Here is a 17,157-nt window from a genome sequence, read left to right on the forward strand (position 1 = left end):
AGAAAGAAAAAATAAATTTATTCCAAGAAAAACATTTCATAGAGATTAATCGATGCACTGGTTCATGGAAGACAAACCTGTTCAGATTGATTCATGAGCTTCTTGAAAAGTTGGGAAATCATCACGGGCAACATAAGAGTTGAAAATGGAGAAACAAGCAGAGACCTTAAATCACCTTTTCAGAATGACAAAGCTCTACACCACATTAACTTTTAAACTCATTTAGGACTGATCACCTAAAAGCAGAGAGAACATAATGCTACTTTGATTAAACAGTCCTTGAGCAACACAAGAACAATCAACTTTGGGTCATTTCTAATTCGTTAACTGATGTAGATAGATCACAACTAAGAGATAGAGAGCTCAGTTCCAAAACTGGACTGAGCATCCAGTTTTAATTAAGTGGCCTGCCATATTAACATAGCTATTGAATCATGTAATAATCAGCAAAAAAAAAAACTCAAACATGTCAATGACATTACCAAGTATTACCTGAAACATTTCAGCTTTTTTCATGGTGCCAGACACAAAGTACTAGCGTCACAAGAAAACTAAGATCGACAGAGTTGGAACCGAACGATACGGCCAAATTATTCATATGCCATTCAAATGGAACTTTACAAAAGCTAGTAGAGAACTCCAGATCTGCCAAAGACTGTCAGAAGGAAACAAAGGGAGGAGGAAAAAAAATAGAGTTCTCTTTTTTCCCTTTTCTTTCTTTTCTTTTTTCTTGAATGGCCAACAAACTGTACAACTGCTTCAACAATACTAGAAATCCTACTCAACAGCTTTTCCAATGCCTAATTCACCAAACCTAGTCATCAGTCATTCTGAACATTAAGGATCTGAATAAGAGGCCTATACTCTTGAATAACTTTCTAGCTGCTCATTGTTATGGCTGCAGTTGCTGGTTTCTACAGATCCTTTGGCTTGGAAGCAACAGCAGTATTTAAGGAACTATTTTTATCTGTCAAGGGGTCAGCATTGCTTCTTTCTTCCAACGTGACAGCATGCGTAAATTTCTCTGAGATCTGGCCAATGAATTCTCCAGACATAGTAGCTGTGTTCCTCTGATCATCCCTAAGAGCTGCTGGAACAGGCCATGCTGAGTTGGATAGCTGTTGCTGGTGCTGGTGGGACTTCCTCTCCTGCATGGCTTTCTCCCGCTCCTCATAAAACTCGAAGTCATCAAGGATTGATACCTCATATTCATGCTTCTTAAAAATGCTTAGCATCTCCAGACCCTGCTCCAATTTCACCTGCAATTGTTCAAACACAAGTTAAACAAGTGAGTAGACCAGGCAACCATGTGAGTCAAATGTAAACCACGTAGAGGGCATAACTAAAACAAGAGAAGCCCCAAGTTAAATTATGGAGTATCAAATCAATTTATGAAATGAAGTAATGCTCAACACATTGGTTGAGATTTAAGAAAGAGCAGACTGAAAATTTTAAGCTTTTAAGCATCATACACCCAGCTCATACAATTGTCTTGATGGATTTCAATCTTGACTAGGTTCACACATATGATGATGCAAATTATGGATAATTTTAAAAGTCCTAGTAGTTAATTATATCATGGAATAAAGAACCCATCAACGTCTGATTTATTCTTCCCTCTAACTTTGACATTTGGATCTGACGGTATACATGACATTACCAGATAGAAAATCCAGTTGATTCCATAGGAAACTTCTAATTGTCGGCAATGTTTACTCCAAAAAATTATCAAAATCATTGACAACAAGTTTGGCACAAAATCAACAAAATGCATCACAGGTGTGAACCCCCACAATAAACCAAAGCTCCATTCAAGGGCTCAATTCATACTGTAAGCAAGATCAATGATCATCTAACATAGCTCATTTAGAAGAATTGGTTTCGGATCCCAAAAAACAAAATGCTGTACATTTAGAAGAATTACAATAGTTAAACAATTCTATGATCCTCAATTTGAAAAGTAAAAGATATAAATATAAATGAAGGTGGACCAGAAAGAGGGAGGGGGCAAGATAGGTGACACGAAGATGATGCAAGGAATGCAAAAAATATTCTAAAGTTGGTGTATTCGAATGGAGACTTAAACTATTTAAATAAAAATAAGATTGTAATATGGGAATCTGATCTCAATGACAAGCATTAAACTAATAAATTTTTAGTTTCTTCATTACATATAATAATAAATAGGTAATGTCAAATAAATACAATTGGAAAGAATTTATGGCTGCATGTTGTAAGCTAAAAGGATGGCCATGCCAGAGACATATCAGCATGTGCTATGCTGAATCTGTGTCATGATACATAAATATAGTGTTGTAGGCATGCACCTTCTCCCCTCCTAGGGTATATCCAACTATAGTCGAAACAGTTTAGGCCTTATGCCTAGAGCCACAGACCATGTTCTAGACATAGACCAGACTATTTTTGCAACATCCCACCCTGTCCATGGTAGCTCTCCAAGTTTCAAGGTTAAATCATAATTATTAAGAACTCCGTCATCTCTCAGCAGAAATCTCAATTTACAACCTCATGCACAATTGATATCCAAAATGATCAGGATTCTTGACTCCTTATGATTTATAATCTATCCATGTTCAATATTCGCTAATTAAACTCATTTTATGGTAATTTTCACATGCCAGGTACTTAATTCAAGAGTAGCTAGATATAAACCGTCTGTACAATATACAGTTCATAGTCAAAAGAAGAAACTCACTTCTTGGGTGTCTCTGCTGTTGGTGACAGGCTTATTGTCATTGTTTTCAAGAATAATATGCCGAAACAGATTGTTGGGTACATCTTTCACTATCTGCCACTTCACAGGGAACTGGCCACTCCACTTGTCTTGCTGCCAGTAGTCCACACTTTTCTCAAAATCAACAGGTCCAATCATTTCAGCCACCCCGCAGAAATGTGCACTTGCATTTACCTGTACAATTTTTTTATTTTGTTACAAAGCTAATAAAATAATGCCAACTTTCTAACATGGGAAACTGTTAAACCCAAACAGAAATACAAAAACTTGAAAAGAGTACATGAGAAATAAGAATGAAATTACCGAGAAAAATAAGAAAACTGGACAAGGATCTTCTTTCTTATTTGCTTCATGGTATGCAGAATCCAACTTCTTGTTTCCATTGGAAGTGCTAGCCCAAACACCATATTTGATGCTTTTATGAACATTATCCTCGCTGTAAGACTTAATTACAAAAAACTTGGCATCCTTGTACTCTGTAATAAAGTCAGGATTATTATACAATTTTTTATCAACCCTTGAAGAACTGTTTCCATTGTCAAGCGAAGGATTGTGTTCAGTCATCTGATTATTTGTTCTACTTGCTCGTGGCCCTCGATTTTGTTCGTTTAGAAAATCAAGATTGCCATTGCGACTGTACATGGTTCCCTTTCCTCCGCTCCTTCTGTCCAGAGCAATCAAGCTCTGGTCCTTGAATCCGAAGCTAGGAAAAGATGTCTCAAAAATGCTACCATGATACAGCCCACCATGGGGCGAATTGATAGAGGATCCAAAACCATACAAAGATCTGTGTTGTTGTGAAGCCTGAATGCAATAAGACAATCAAATGAATATACTGTAAGAAACAATCAGTAGGCATGAACATTTAAAATAATAGAGCAGAACCTTATGTACAGTGTATAAATTCAGTCTTGCAACCTGAAGCCACATCCAGTGAATATATACACACTGTGCTTTAGAATTCTCTGACAAACTAATGTTTTAATTTATTTCATATGGATAATAAGAAAATTGATGTAACCCATACCTAAATTTAACTAATATAGACCAAGCAAAAGCAATGCCAATTCAAATCCCAAGACCCAAGAATATTTAAAGACTTGACCTCTGCTTCAATGAAATAAAAGGTGAGAACAAAGGCACAATACTAAGATGGCTTAATCTTTAACAATACAACTCTTTTCCTAGCATGGTACCTTGCAACAAATTTAATTGTGTTTCTCAATGAGAGCATTTGTGAAAGGTTCCTAAAATTTGTAAATAGGTTTCTTTGGTTTAAACCTTGGCAATATGAACATGGTGAACACTAACCAACAATAGCATATGTCAGGAATATATGTAAAATCATGACTATATACCAAAAAAGTTACACCGTTAGAGAGAAGCTATGAGTGTACTACTGCTAACTTCAGCTTAAGCATTTTCAATTAGTGATTGACAGTTATCTCATCATGTTGGATCGTGATAATTGGTATCAGAGCTAACATAGTATTGGAGAATGGTGAGAGACTCGAGTAGGTTAGGGGTACTCATGTATGGGGCCGGTTAAGCTACATGTGAATGGGGCAGGTTAAGGCTACTTATGGATGGGGCCAGACGGTACGTCACAATGTGAAGCTATCACTAGACTATGTCTCACATGAATAATGCTAGAGTTTGATCTGGACCAGTGATTTAAAAAGCGCTAGGCACTAAGGTCAAAAAACGCTCAAGGCGCTAAGCGCTTGTCCGAGCGAAACGAGATGCTAAAATATACAAATATATAATATAATTAATAAATATAATTATTTAAATAAAAAATGATATTAAATTAAGAAAGTCTAAAGGACAAAATCACAAACAAAAAGTCTCAAAATTCAAAACAATAACAATAATTTCAAATAAATAAAAATTAGTAGTATTAAAATCAAAATAATATATTATTAATCTAATATATAAAAAATATTATTACTCGTATACGGTTTACGATATACTGTTAAGATACTGTTAACAGTATACTATCAAGTCGATGTGAGTAAGAGTAAGACCGAGGCTGCTGACTGAGAGCAATGGCAACAGGAGCGGCAAGTGAGCGAGTCACGACAGCGACAGCGACAACGATAGCAGCAGCGAGTAGCGATAGTGGCAGCGACGAGCAACGACAATTGCAGCGGCGAGCAACGACAACGAAGAGAGGCAACGACAGCGTAGAGAGACAACGACAGCGTAGAGGGATGCTGGGAGGTTGATGTCGGCGACAGAAAACGCTGGTTCGGCCGCTTGGTTTAACTCGGGTGCTCGCCTCTTTGAAGCGCATCGCCTGGACATGAAGCAAGGTTCTCGGGCCTCGCATCGCCTTGCCCAAGCGCCTATTAAAATCGTTGATCTAGACTATATTGGGCCTTGACAAGGACATCAAACCCTTCAGTGGGGGATATTGCAACACCCTGACGAGTGTACTCCTATTAACTTTAGCTTAAGCATCTTGAGTCAATGGTTCAGACTCAGGATAGTTATCCCATCAGGTCGAATCATAATAGAACCAGTTAAAGCATTATGAACAAATTGTAAAATCTCATGAATCATATTAAGACCTTATTTGATTAAAAAAAAATTGTAAACATGGTTTATCTTATGGTACACTAGTGTTGATGCAACTTCTTGTTGTATTACAATTAGCAGACAAAATTAACAAAATGCATGAAACGCAATTATCATAGAGAAAATGAACTTTTGGGACAGATGTAACAAAATTATATTAGTCTTACAGACCTACATTAAGCTTAATGATTATCTGTTACTTTCTCATAGTTAATCTATTATGTATGTATCCATCTTTTCATCTATTTGTCACAATTCAAAGGTATTAAATCTAATTAGCAGCAATTATTGGTTCAACCTACACTAAGCTGTATAAGAAACAAAATTCTACTATGGAAACTAAGCGTGTTAAACTGATAAAATTATATCGATGTGTTTAGAAAGTCACAAACGGTGAACAAATACAACTATGCATTTAGAGATACGAAGACACAAAAGATAGTAGTCATCGAAGAGGCTAGAAAACTCTGATACAAAAGAAACTAGATAAGTAATCATTACCATTCCATAAGTTGGAGGCATGGTGTTTTGCCCAAATGACATGAGTGCACCAACTGGCTGGGGAGAAGCTGCCGGTGGTGATAATGGAGTCACAGACCCAGTCCCCTCTGGGGATCTCAACCAATCTGACCAAAATCCACCATTGCAAAAACCATCAAACACTTGTCGTGAATCACAAGAATCAGTATTATATTAATTGCTGGCAAAACTACCTCTACCAAAAGACCCATAGGATAGTTGATAACCAGGTCTTGGTCCAAACGGGTGGGTGTTGAAGCTTGAGGTATCAACAGGAAATGCTCCTTGCTGATCAATGGGCATTGTCAAATCAGCTTGTGGTATTGGAGTTGGTGAAGACAGAAACGGCATATTAGGAGGAGCTGGCTGCTGGTAGTATGCACCTGGGAACTGGAACTGCTGCGGGGTGTAGAGTTGGCCATCTCCACTAATAGAAGGTAGAGGCGTTGTAGCTGGGGAATAGGGTCCATAAGGCATCTGAGGACTGTACCCATATCCAGTATGATATACGAGTGAACGATTCTCATTGTAGACACCCTACAATACAATAAAAGTTAAGAAGATTCAAAAGGAAAATAGAAGGTAAAATGATAGAGTCGATGTATGGATATTGATACTTACAGTGGAACCAACTTCTAGGCCTTCAACATTTAAATGTCGAGAGTACTCATCAGCAATTGGATTTTCATATCCTGAAGCAACATTATATGTTCAAATATGTTTTTCCAATTTCATATATCCGAATCAAATAACTACGAAGTTGCATAGAGAAAAGAAAATCGATCCAACTGAAGAAAAATATGCAAAACCAACGTAACCTAAAGCAACTTTGTTGAACTTTCTTTGGATGCAAAGTTAGTAGTTTAGAGGTACTATAAATTTATGTAAAGCATCAAACGATAAAGAGAGGCAAACAAAGAAATTCTAATAACAAACGATAAGACAAAAACTAATAAGACACAAAGGCCCATTAAACTTCACCATAACAACATTAAAACTGCTTTCAGGACTAAAACTTTTACGTGTATGCTCTCTTACAGATAATCCATCTTATAGGTAAACTCAAGCAAGCAGTGTTTTTAAGGCTGAAATATCCGCTTTATCTCATGCAAGTTCAAAAAGAAGAAATTTAGAGTCTCAATGTAGATTCAGAAAATAAGAGTTAATCGATGTAATAAAACTTTTGAACATACAAAATTTACAAGCTTGCTATGATGATAAAAATGCCATATACAGGTATGCCAAAAGATAATACTATTAGAAAGCACAAATGGATATTGGGACAAAAACTAACCTCTATACCAGAAGACATGTGCCGGAGGGGGCAAATTATTTGGTGGAAAAATTATACTGTCATCATTAACTGCATCAGAAGAACCAAAATGGTCTTGTGCATCTCTTGGGAGACCTATGTTACTTGACTCATCTGAAGCATTAGAGGTTGTCACTTTCTCATCTATAGCAGAAGGTGGCTGATAAAAGATAAGATAGTTATTAATGACTAGAAGTTGGATATAAGGAAAAGAGAGTATGTTCAAAGTGTAAATACCTGTTCGTTCAAGGTCTCAACATTAACAGGTTTCTGATCACCATCTACAGTTGATGATTCCAAAGGCTCTGGTGAGTTTTAGGAGAGTACAAATAACAACTTATTAGTTAACTACGGCAAATGCAAGTATAATGTAGGTGCCTGTAAATACATTATGTGTTTGTTTGAACAAATATGTATATTTATCTATATGCACATATAAGCTCGTGCATAGGTAAAAATAAACATCACATACATAGTGTGAAATACACATGAAATATTACACGTATGAATGTATGCTTATTATGGTGCATATATGTACATAAAAAGAACATCAACTTGAATGTAAAATTACAGAACCAAAGGTCAAAAAGACAGACCGTAACCACAAAAGGTAACCGGAAGTATTGAAGAAAAAAGCACTAAAAAATTCAAGGAAATATGCTCATTCATATATCAGAAACTTGGTTTATATGGAATAGTATTCCACAAACAGCAATAGATTTATTGCACTAGAAAATGTTCTGAGTTTAAGCACTAAATCATACAAGGACACAAACACCGGATTAGGAAAATAAAAACTCTAACCTTTTTCTGAAGCTAAACATAAGAAGCACCAGTAATCTGAAATTGCAAACATCCACATCCAAGGCCAGAAAAAAGATATTCTGTCTAATTAATAAAATGCAAATCAAATGCAAATGTTTGAACGTGCTCAATGCTTGATTTGTCATCTCACGATGTGTATGACTGAATTAATTCATGTGGCACATCCTAAATATTAAATCAAGGATGAATATTGATTAAATCAACACATTTCTGCAGGGCTAAATCCAACAATTGCTAAGTTTAAAATGTCCAAGGCCGCACCAGATTCACTCTCTAGCGTAAAATCCTCTGTTCACTTCTGAGACAGTAGTTAGACCCCATTTTTGAAGAAAGAGTGTCTAGAAACTAGAAATTGTGACCGACAGGACTAGATCTATCAAATTCAAGTTGCAAAAACAAGGATTTCAGACCACTAATCAAACTTATGGAAACAACTCGAGCGAAGTTTTCAAGTGTTAAATTCCAACCCATTTATGTTACTTCTCTGATCTCTCGAATTCTCCATCCCAACGATATATAAACGACATCACCAAACACTTTTTATTATCTAACAGGAAAATGGGAAAGTTAGATCCATGCCAGTTGCCCTAGATCAAGGTAACAAAGGAGGCCTTGGAAAATCAGACTTGTGGTGTTTTCCAGCATCCTATATCCGCAAAATAGTAGATGTGGCGATGACATTCTTCACAACACAAAACCATATTCTCAAATTTAGCACAAAAAACTCGTATCCAAGTCCTGGCGACACCAACTTCCCGCTATAGTGGTGGATCTGCCCATGTTACAGGTTAACGTAATCTCCATCTCTCTACTTGATACTACATACCAGAAAAAAAAAAAAAAAGCACAAAAATTATCTGAATTACACAAGGATTCAAAGGGAGATCTAAGAAAATTCACCACAAAAGTCACCGGATCGCTCTATCACAACCTGTTTCAAGGTCACGAGAGATTTCAGCTTACCCAGCTCCTTAACCCACATTGCCGCAAAAAAATCACGTCTTCATCAACAACTCGGGACCGACACAACGCCCAAACCACAAGAACCAAATCACGCCCCGCAAAGATCACATCCTTATGAATCAACCATGCAACAAAAGCCAAAAATAATTGGCAAGAATACATCAATACATAAATCCGGTGAAGGAATCGGGGATACCGATACGATCCAGCGCCTGCTGACTCGTCTCCATATCGAACCGAGATCCCGAGGCCCGTCCGCTTCCAGAAGAAGGATTAAGATGAAGACTCTGCGGCCCCCTCTTCCTCGATTCTCCTCGGGGACGAAGGGTTTAAGAGAAGAGAGAGAGAGAGAGTCTTTGTTCCGAGATGCGGCTTGGATTGGGAGGGGCGAAAGAACGGCTGCGGCCCTCTCTTCTGATAATAACAGAGGAAGGAAAAATAATAATAATATAAATAATAAATAATAAATAATAACATTGGAGGGAGAATATAATATGTTTTTTTATATTCTTTTCCTTTTTGATTTCTTTTGTTCTAATCCGTCCCCAATTCTACCTAATCATACAACTTATAGTACACGTCCAATTAGGGAAATAATTATTGTGAGGCATACTCTAATCGACTACGATTAAAGACTCCTAATAGATTATCTTGAAATTAATAATAATATATAATTTTTTGTAATTAACCCTGATTAAGATTATAAATAGTTTTAATTGGCTTGGACACCCACGTTAATAGGATTGCTCTTAATCCAGGTTTGACTTAAATTAGGCTCATTCTAACTCAATTTGTACACATCAAGAAGAAGGATTGGAATACAATCAAGTCAAAAGCATGGCTGGGAAAGTTGACCAAAGACATTATCATGTCATTAAAAAAAAAGCTAGTTAAACATATAATTTTTATTTATGTGAATTCCTATGTGTTGTGGGGAGATCTAAACTAACCTAATTTGACTATTAGACTTTGACTTTTAGATTTGGATAAATTTTAAGATTAAAAGAGTTATCTTTTTGTCAAAAAAAAAATTTCTTCACTGTATAAATCAAAATCATTGTCATGAACATACTTTTCTATCATTTATTGACTAAATTAGTTCGCTTATAATCGTCAAAATTATTCAATCAAGGTGATTTTTAGTTGAAATAGCTATGGATAGCCTCATGTAAATAGAATTTGTATCAAAAATTAGAGGTAGATAGCATTTATTAATCTTTTTTATATTATTTTGTATTGTTAAATTTTTTAATAATAGTAATTGGGAGATAGAAATAATATACAACAAATAGGAGAGAGCAACAAGTTTTTCTTACTCCTTTTTCTTTTCTTACCATTAACTATTGTTGCAATATCACGATATTAATTAGAAGGAGAATGAGATAATATAAGAGAGAGAAAGAGAGAGAGCATTTTTTGGTAGTAGTTAATGGTCTTTTTCTTGTGGGCTTTTGTGTTAATTTATAACAATGACATGAGGGGTTGAAGAATTTATATGATAGCAACTTGTTGGTATTAGTTTTTGGTGTTTTCCGGTGAAATCAAAGACCCAAAAGAAGAAAGTTAGGAAGGAAACATGGGTGGATAGGTGGATAAGAGCAAGGTTAAATGAAGCCTTGGGAATGGATTCGAGGGATCATGTGAGGGACAGTGTTTGGAAAAGTGGTGGAAAGTGGGTCGGATCTACGTGTAAAGTGTGGATGAATGTTGGTCACTCAATCAGTGTTGAAGCTTTGGATTATTCCTGGCTCCTAATCAGTGTTTACTTCTGCTCTAAGATGTTGGTCACCCAATTTTGATTCTGACCCCAGGTCAGGTGTGGCTACCCGTTGTGTTTAAGCATATAAATAAGTGGAGAAGAAGAAACTTACGAGGATTCCCTTAGTAACGGCGAATGAATCGGGATCAGCCCAACTTGAGAATCGGGCAGCTGCGTCGTCTAAATTGTAGTCCGGAGAAGCGTCCTCAGCGACGGACCGGGCCCGAGTCCCCTGGAAAGGTGCGCCGAGGAGGGTGAGAGCCTCGTCCGGCTCGGACCTTGTCGCACCACGAGGCGCTGTCGACAAATCGGGTTGTTTGGGAATGCAGCTCCAATCGGACGGTAAATTCCGTCCAAGACTAAATATGGGCAAGAGACCGATAGCGAACAAGTACCCTTAGTAATGACTGCTTAATGTATATTTTTTCGTGACTTAAATCATACATGATCAAAATTATTATGATATAAAGATTTTTAATATATTTGTTATTATTGATTTAGATATTGAGATGAAAAATTTATTTATAAGGACTTATAAACATCACATTAAACTCAACAAGTAATTAGATTTCATTACCAATCTATGTCTCTAAGGAAATCCATCACATCCTCTCCTTCTAATAATCATTTACATTGTTTTGCATTTTTATATACAGAACCATGCTTTTAATATGTATGCACCTTTGATTCACCAAGTTTCAAACATCATGTTGCTATCATTGCCAGGTGCTTCTCAACTTGATATATCTGAAAGCCCACTAAATGGGGTGCTCAAAAGAAATCAAGAAGCTCTTGTTGGAAGTTGATGCTCCAGTCCTAGTTACATGTCTTCATTGCATCTTAGTGTTGGATCACAAGGTCACCTCCTCACATGTTGTCAGGGATTTGGGACAATCTGCTCACCATGTCCAAGTTGAGCCTTTTTTCTGCACAAACTGAGATGAAAAACATCAGATAGAAATATTGAACTGTTGTCAAGTTATGATAACATATTGGCTCCCGGTTTCCATCTTCATTTCCACATTACCTGGGCCAGTTTTCTGTCCTTGCAGAACTTTTGATCCTTCAAGAAACATTGTAGAAGTTCATTGTTGATTAAATTTCATAGAAGAACTGATCTTCTGTAATGATTTAATCTGCATAAAGAACATGATAGAGTTGTGAGTGTCTTGATTAGAAGTCATCCACTTGACATGATCAAAGGCAGTGCTGCACAAAACCTCCTTTTCTTTTTTTCTGAGATTAAACAAATATGTCCTACCTCAAAATTGGTAGAGGAACAGCTTCAGGCATGACTGCAACTCTTCTGACCTTGCTCATGATTGTTGCATCACCAATCTGTAACCCTGCAATCAAGGTTTCAGCTTTTGCAGTAGAACCAGCAACTCATGTTTTTTCCTTTCTGCCCCAACCACCACAAGATGCAGAGACTACATTTCAAGAGTGTTGCTGGGAAGATTACCAGTTGTCTCAGGAAGAAGAATATGGTGACCTGAGTCCAGTACCAATCATCAATCCTGGTCAGCATGCTCCAGTCCCCCATGCTTGATTTGCTTATGTTTTGGGAAGCATGCCTTCTATCTATCTGCACTTCTACATGCTAATGAAACACACTGCATTAAAGTGATTTATATTTTGGTGTGACTGTGGGTATTTGGGTATTGCATGAATTGCATAAGAATTCAACTGAGGTGAACTGTGTTTCATCATGAATTGTATCAGAGAAGAAATCCTAGTTCCTCTTTACTTATTCCTTGTTGACTTTATGTTCTATGCCAGTCATCTTGTTGTATATTTAGAGCTGCTTCAGGACTTCCACCTCTTTCCTTCCCTGCAAAGTTGACTACACCAAAATTTGCTCACAAGCACTAAATTTAATTTTAGGGAAATCTTATGGCCTTGGATGGGTTAAAGAATTGCTATAATGTACCTGAACTAACACCTTTATCTGATCATTTCCAAGAAACAAACAAAGCCATCAGGAGAGTTCAGCAAGCTCTGTACAGCAATATATTATGGAGGGAAGGTCATTCAGATCTGCTGAAATCTTTCATTCTCCATCAATGTCCTGAGAATGAGCACACAACTTCTGTAGACATCCATTCTCTTTTTCTTTTCTTTTTTTTTTGTTGGATAGAAGTTTCAAGTGTCACACAAGCACTCATGACTGCAATCAAGATTCTGCTTATCATGGATTGATACAAGTTGTCAAGGATACCTTTAAAAACCAGCCAATTTAAACACATTAGGAATAGGAGCTACATCAAATGTTGTTGGAATTGATCTTCTTATTCAACTCAAGCAATGACATCCTTACCTTCAATTCTAAAGCAAACAAAAGCTCCATCATCTGTTTTCCAAAGAGAAAATTTTTATTGACTAAATTGATTTGCAATTGTGCCAAGAATCGAAGCAAATATAAAGAATTTAGACCCAAAGGTATGTCCATCATTCATGTTGTGGTGACTAAATAACAAGCAAAACCAGGTTTCATATATAGCAGGCCAGGTAGCGTGCATCATTCCACTTGCAGGTAATCCAGAGAGAAGGTAATCTTTAGACCTGATTTATTCCATTGCCTGATTCAATTAAAGCAGAAGAACAAGGGACTGTGATAAGTTGCTAAAGTTCTTGTTTCTCTATCAGCACTGGGTGCTGGTTCAGCCATCATTGAACCAAGCTAAATCAATGAAATATCACTCATTGGCAACATAATTTGCCACTGAAAGCCAAGACAAGCTTATGATGAATCACCCTACTCCAATCAGCTGGAAGATTTGGTCAGATGAACTCATTAGTCCATCAGTAAATGACTGGCAGATTCATAACCTTGTCATTCAGATCAGTTAGTTTCATATTCTCTCCATCACAACTTCCGCAACTCATCAAGGTATTCGTAAGAATGGTTTAAAACTTTAAATAAATAAATTTAGCAGGCCAAAAATTTATCAGAGCTATTAGATTGGCCTAAAGATGGTTTTTCTATTGCATGTGATAGAAAACTACAACATCAGATGATGAAGACCCTAGCCAGTATAATCCTTTACTGAAAACCTAGCTGCAGTAGGTCTACAGCAGGTATCTCCACAACAGTTCCTCCAAACTTCTCCTGAACATCCTTGGGGATCTTGATCTGCTTGGTTGTGCAAATTATATCCTTTCAAACCGATAACTGATAATGAGACAGAAAAATCAAGGCAAGCACAGTTAGGTAATATCCAACTTACAGCATTCAGTGCTTTGAAGAGAGACTTGAATACCATAAGGGGGTTCCTTGAGCCAATGATCTGTAAATAAGACAACCTAAGTACAGCCTAGATATCTAGAAACATAAAAGGAGTGCGAGGTCTTCACACCTTCGATTTGACATTGCTGAAACCAGCCAAGTACAGGACAGTTTCCACAGTTCTGACTGCTGCTGACATACCACTTCTCATCGGACAAGGCCAGAGGTATATCTCACAGAATTGATAACAAGTATAATCCATCTTTAACTCATCAAAATAATAAAAGAAAAGATGAGATGGCAAGGATTTGTGAAATTTATATACACCTTGGTTTTCTCATACTTGGATTGGATTGGATTGCATGAGCAATTGTGTGATCTTCATACTGCTCCACATGATGAAGATTTTGGAAACATTTCTCATATCCCTTTGGATTGCTCAACTGGACAGCAATCTAGCCACTGTCTGAATCGAGGGATACATCAAATCTAAAATGTCTAAAGTTACTATCTATACTGTGTGCATCATATGTTGGTGACAGAAGGGTTTAAATGACTAAGTTCTAATTGTGGAGATACAATATTAAAGGCCTTCATAGTGTTGCTCAATTTCCAACAGAATTGCATGAAAAGAGTAGGAAAAGCATGGAAGAAACCAATTTTACTTCTTAAAAGCATAAAGCAATTCTGTTGATTAATTTTCTTTGGGGAAAAGAAAACAAAAGCTTGATTAAAGCTTTCACTGGTCAAGATTTGATACTCAAATTGTACCCATAGCAAAGTTCTCACAGAACATCAATCACTGTTGGACTTCTTGATGATCACACCTCATGGAAAGGAATCAGATGGATTCTTTGAATCTTAAGCTAATTTTATTTTATGAATAAAGCAGCAAGGAGAAAAACCAAAAGGAAGCAAGAACAAAAAATCAATTAATTGAAAATAGTGTCCAGCAAGGGGAAAAAAAATGTTGTAATGACTACCTGTAAATATAGTATCCATTGTTAGCCTAAGAAGGAACTTCTAAAGCTTATTATTCCAGCAAACCCATATGTACTATCATCTACCATGAACATAACATAAGCTTGTTGGATCAAGATAAACCTTCTCATGTAATTGAATATACAATAAACCATTTAGTTAATTTGTGAACATTAAAAAAACTACGGGAATTATTTTTCTGTAGAGAGGTCTTCTTTTTTTTTCTCTGTCAAGGAATTTACTTCCTCAACAAGACCGTCAATTTCCTCTTCCAGGATCCTGCCTTTCTTTCCGAAAGCATGATCAAGCTCTGCAAGCTTCTCCTCCAGTTTCTCTTCAATGGCGTTGAATTTCTCTATAAGAATGTTATCTGTCTCCTTTGTTTCACTGAAATCTTCATCATCTTCCTCCAGGCCTGCCCCTTGTATCATTGTCTTTTCCTTCTCAAAGTCAGCACTGTCTACTATATCTTCAGGTGATCCTACTTGTTGATGGTAAATAACTCCAAAGTTTGCAGGATTATTTGGGTCATAGGCCTCTTTGCAGTCCGTCAACCGAACAGCTCAATTTAGCTTTTGGAGTAGAATGAATCTATCCTTCCCAATTGATTCTTTCAGGCAGGTCATCAGATCACGTATAACTCTGTATTCCAAAGGCAGTTTCAGATGTCGCTGCTCAAACTTGTCAATTTTCGTCATCCATTTGTGAGCTTCATCAAGTGTTTCTGTAAAAAAACAACAAAAATGAGCTACCATGAAGCAACTCCCACATCCAAACAAAAGTAATTCTATGATGGAAAGATGCTTGAATTTCTGCATCTCATAAGATAATGACAAAACCGAGTGAAAATGAAACTGAGTCTTACCGATGATTTGGGAATTTTCATGCAAGAATATGCAAATAAACCTACCTCAGATAAATTGTAGACTGGATGGTTTAATTACAAGCTGAGAGAAATGCAACGATTTCCCCATATCTAGATTCATTTCCTGCTCATGAAGGCTGATAATTGCCTAGATCATGCTCACTAATACTAATTAATCCTGTATCCATTTTTCTAATTTCATTATCAGCATTACTTAACCCATTTCATGACAGCCCAAATGACCAAATATGCATCTTCAATGTACAAGAGGCTTCCTAAAATTGTTTGTATTAACTATTATCTGTTACAAAATGGTACATCTAGAGGAATGAATAATTTACAGAGGAAATTTGCGGTCAACAGTTCAAACCCCATGAAAAATTCCCTAAAAGAGTGTTTCTGGTTTGCAGAATTCATATAAAATAACAAAATTCAACAATTTAATGTAAACTGAAGAAATGAGCTGTAATAATGATGAGACCAAAATATCATCTCCATCAAACCTTTGTCACTGGAATCTTTTATTAGTCGAAAAAGCTTAATTCCACTACCCAGATAAAGTAAGCTAGAAGACAACAGATTTGTTCTATCCCGACAACAATATGCAGACTTTGCACCACGCACGACTTCCAGTCTGACACCAGTTATCTATGCAGAAGACAAGACCTTTAACCTTAAGCAACAAAGAACTACACAATGTGCTCCAATTGAACAATCGTTCCTCAGATTTGGAAGATTACCAACATGCACGCAACAATCATGAAACATACCAGCCTCGGCGAAAAGTTCTTGAGAAGCTCCGAGTGGCGCTTGCACTTCTTCTCGAACTATCCAGACGCTTCTTCACCTCGTCGGGCGACAACCTCTCGTCATCATCACTCTCGGAGTCGGTGGGCACCCAGAACCGGTTGATGCTATCCGAGTCCTTAACTTTCGTCTTCTCTAGCTTCTCGATGAGCGGGACGACCCCCATGTAGTCCCCCTCGTCCTCGCCATCGAGGGCGATGCCAGCCTTCCTCCTCTCCTCCCGCGCCAGCTGCTTCGCCCGCTCCACCTCGGCGAGGAGATCCTGCACGACGCGGTCCCCCATCACGGGGTTGGCGGAGAAGTGGCGGACGGAGGGGAGAGCGGAGAGGATGGAGTTTGTGGGGAATGGTGAGGGATTCGAAGGGGTGGGGAGGAGGCGGAGCGGGGGGGTTCCGAGAGGGTGGACGGAGGGAGAGGAGGCGAGACCAGATGGTGGTTGCCGCCATTGATGCGGGAGGAGAGCGGGAGGGAGAGGAAGAAGGGGGCGGGGGAGATTAAACAATGACAGGTTTCACAGGGGATGATGAGAGTGGGTAATTTCTTTATTATTTTTATCCCTATAAAT

General features: G+C 37.4%; 1 protein-coding gene, 1 long non-coding RNA gene and 1 pseudogene across 2 annotated transcripts; all 3 read right to left on the minus strand.

The window, feature by feature from the left end:
• Positions 1-580: 580 nt before the first annotated feature.
• LOC135637162 (YTH domain-containing protein ECT1-like) lies at positions 581-9,359 on the minus strand. The gene is made up of 9 exons (XM_065149641.1): positions 9,151-9,359; positions 7,404-7,471; positions 7,149-7,326; positions 6,476-6,546; positions 6,049-6,391; positions 5,837-5,961; positions 3,059-3,559; positions 2,717-2,929; positions 581-1,259 (listed from the first exon to the last, which is right to left on the minus strand). Exons 1-9 carry the CDS (start codon positions 9,182-9,184, stop codon positions 915-917), a joined length of 1,878 nt encoding a protein of 625 aa, XP_065005713.1. The 5' UTR covers positions 9,185-9,359; the 3' UTR covers positions 581-914.
• Positions 9,360-11,528: 2,169 nt separating this feature from the next.
• Positions 11,529-12,111, minus strand: LOC135636778 (uncharacterized). The gene is made up of 3 exons (XR_010496034.1): positions 11,975-12,111; positions 11,741-11,849; positions 11,529-11,648 (listed from the first exon to the last, which is right to left on the minus strand). It is a non-coding gene; the product is annotated as an uncharacterized LOC135636778 (long non-coding RNA).
• A 2,908-nt stretch (positions 12,112-15,019) lies between these two features.
• LOC103981669 (uncharacterized) lies at positions 15,020-17,103 on the minus strand (annotated as a pseudogene).
• Between the last annotated feature and the right edge of the window lie 54 nt (positions 17,104-17,157).

Source organism: Musa acuminata, chromosome BXJ3-4 (assembly GCF_036884655.1).
Source record: "Musa acuminata AAA Group cultivar baxijiao chromosome BXJ3-4, Cavendish_Baxijiao_AAA, whole genome shotgun sequence".
Taxonomy (NCBI): domain Eukaryota; kingdom Viridiplantae; phylum Streptophyta; class Magnoliopsida; order Zingiberales; family Musaceae; genus Musa; species Musa acuminata.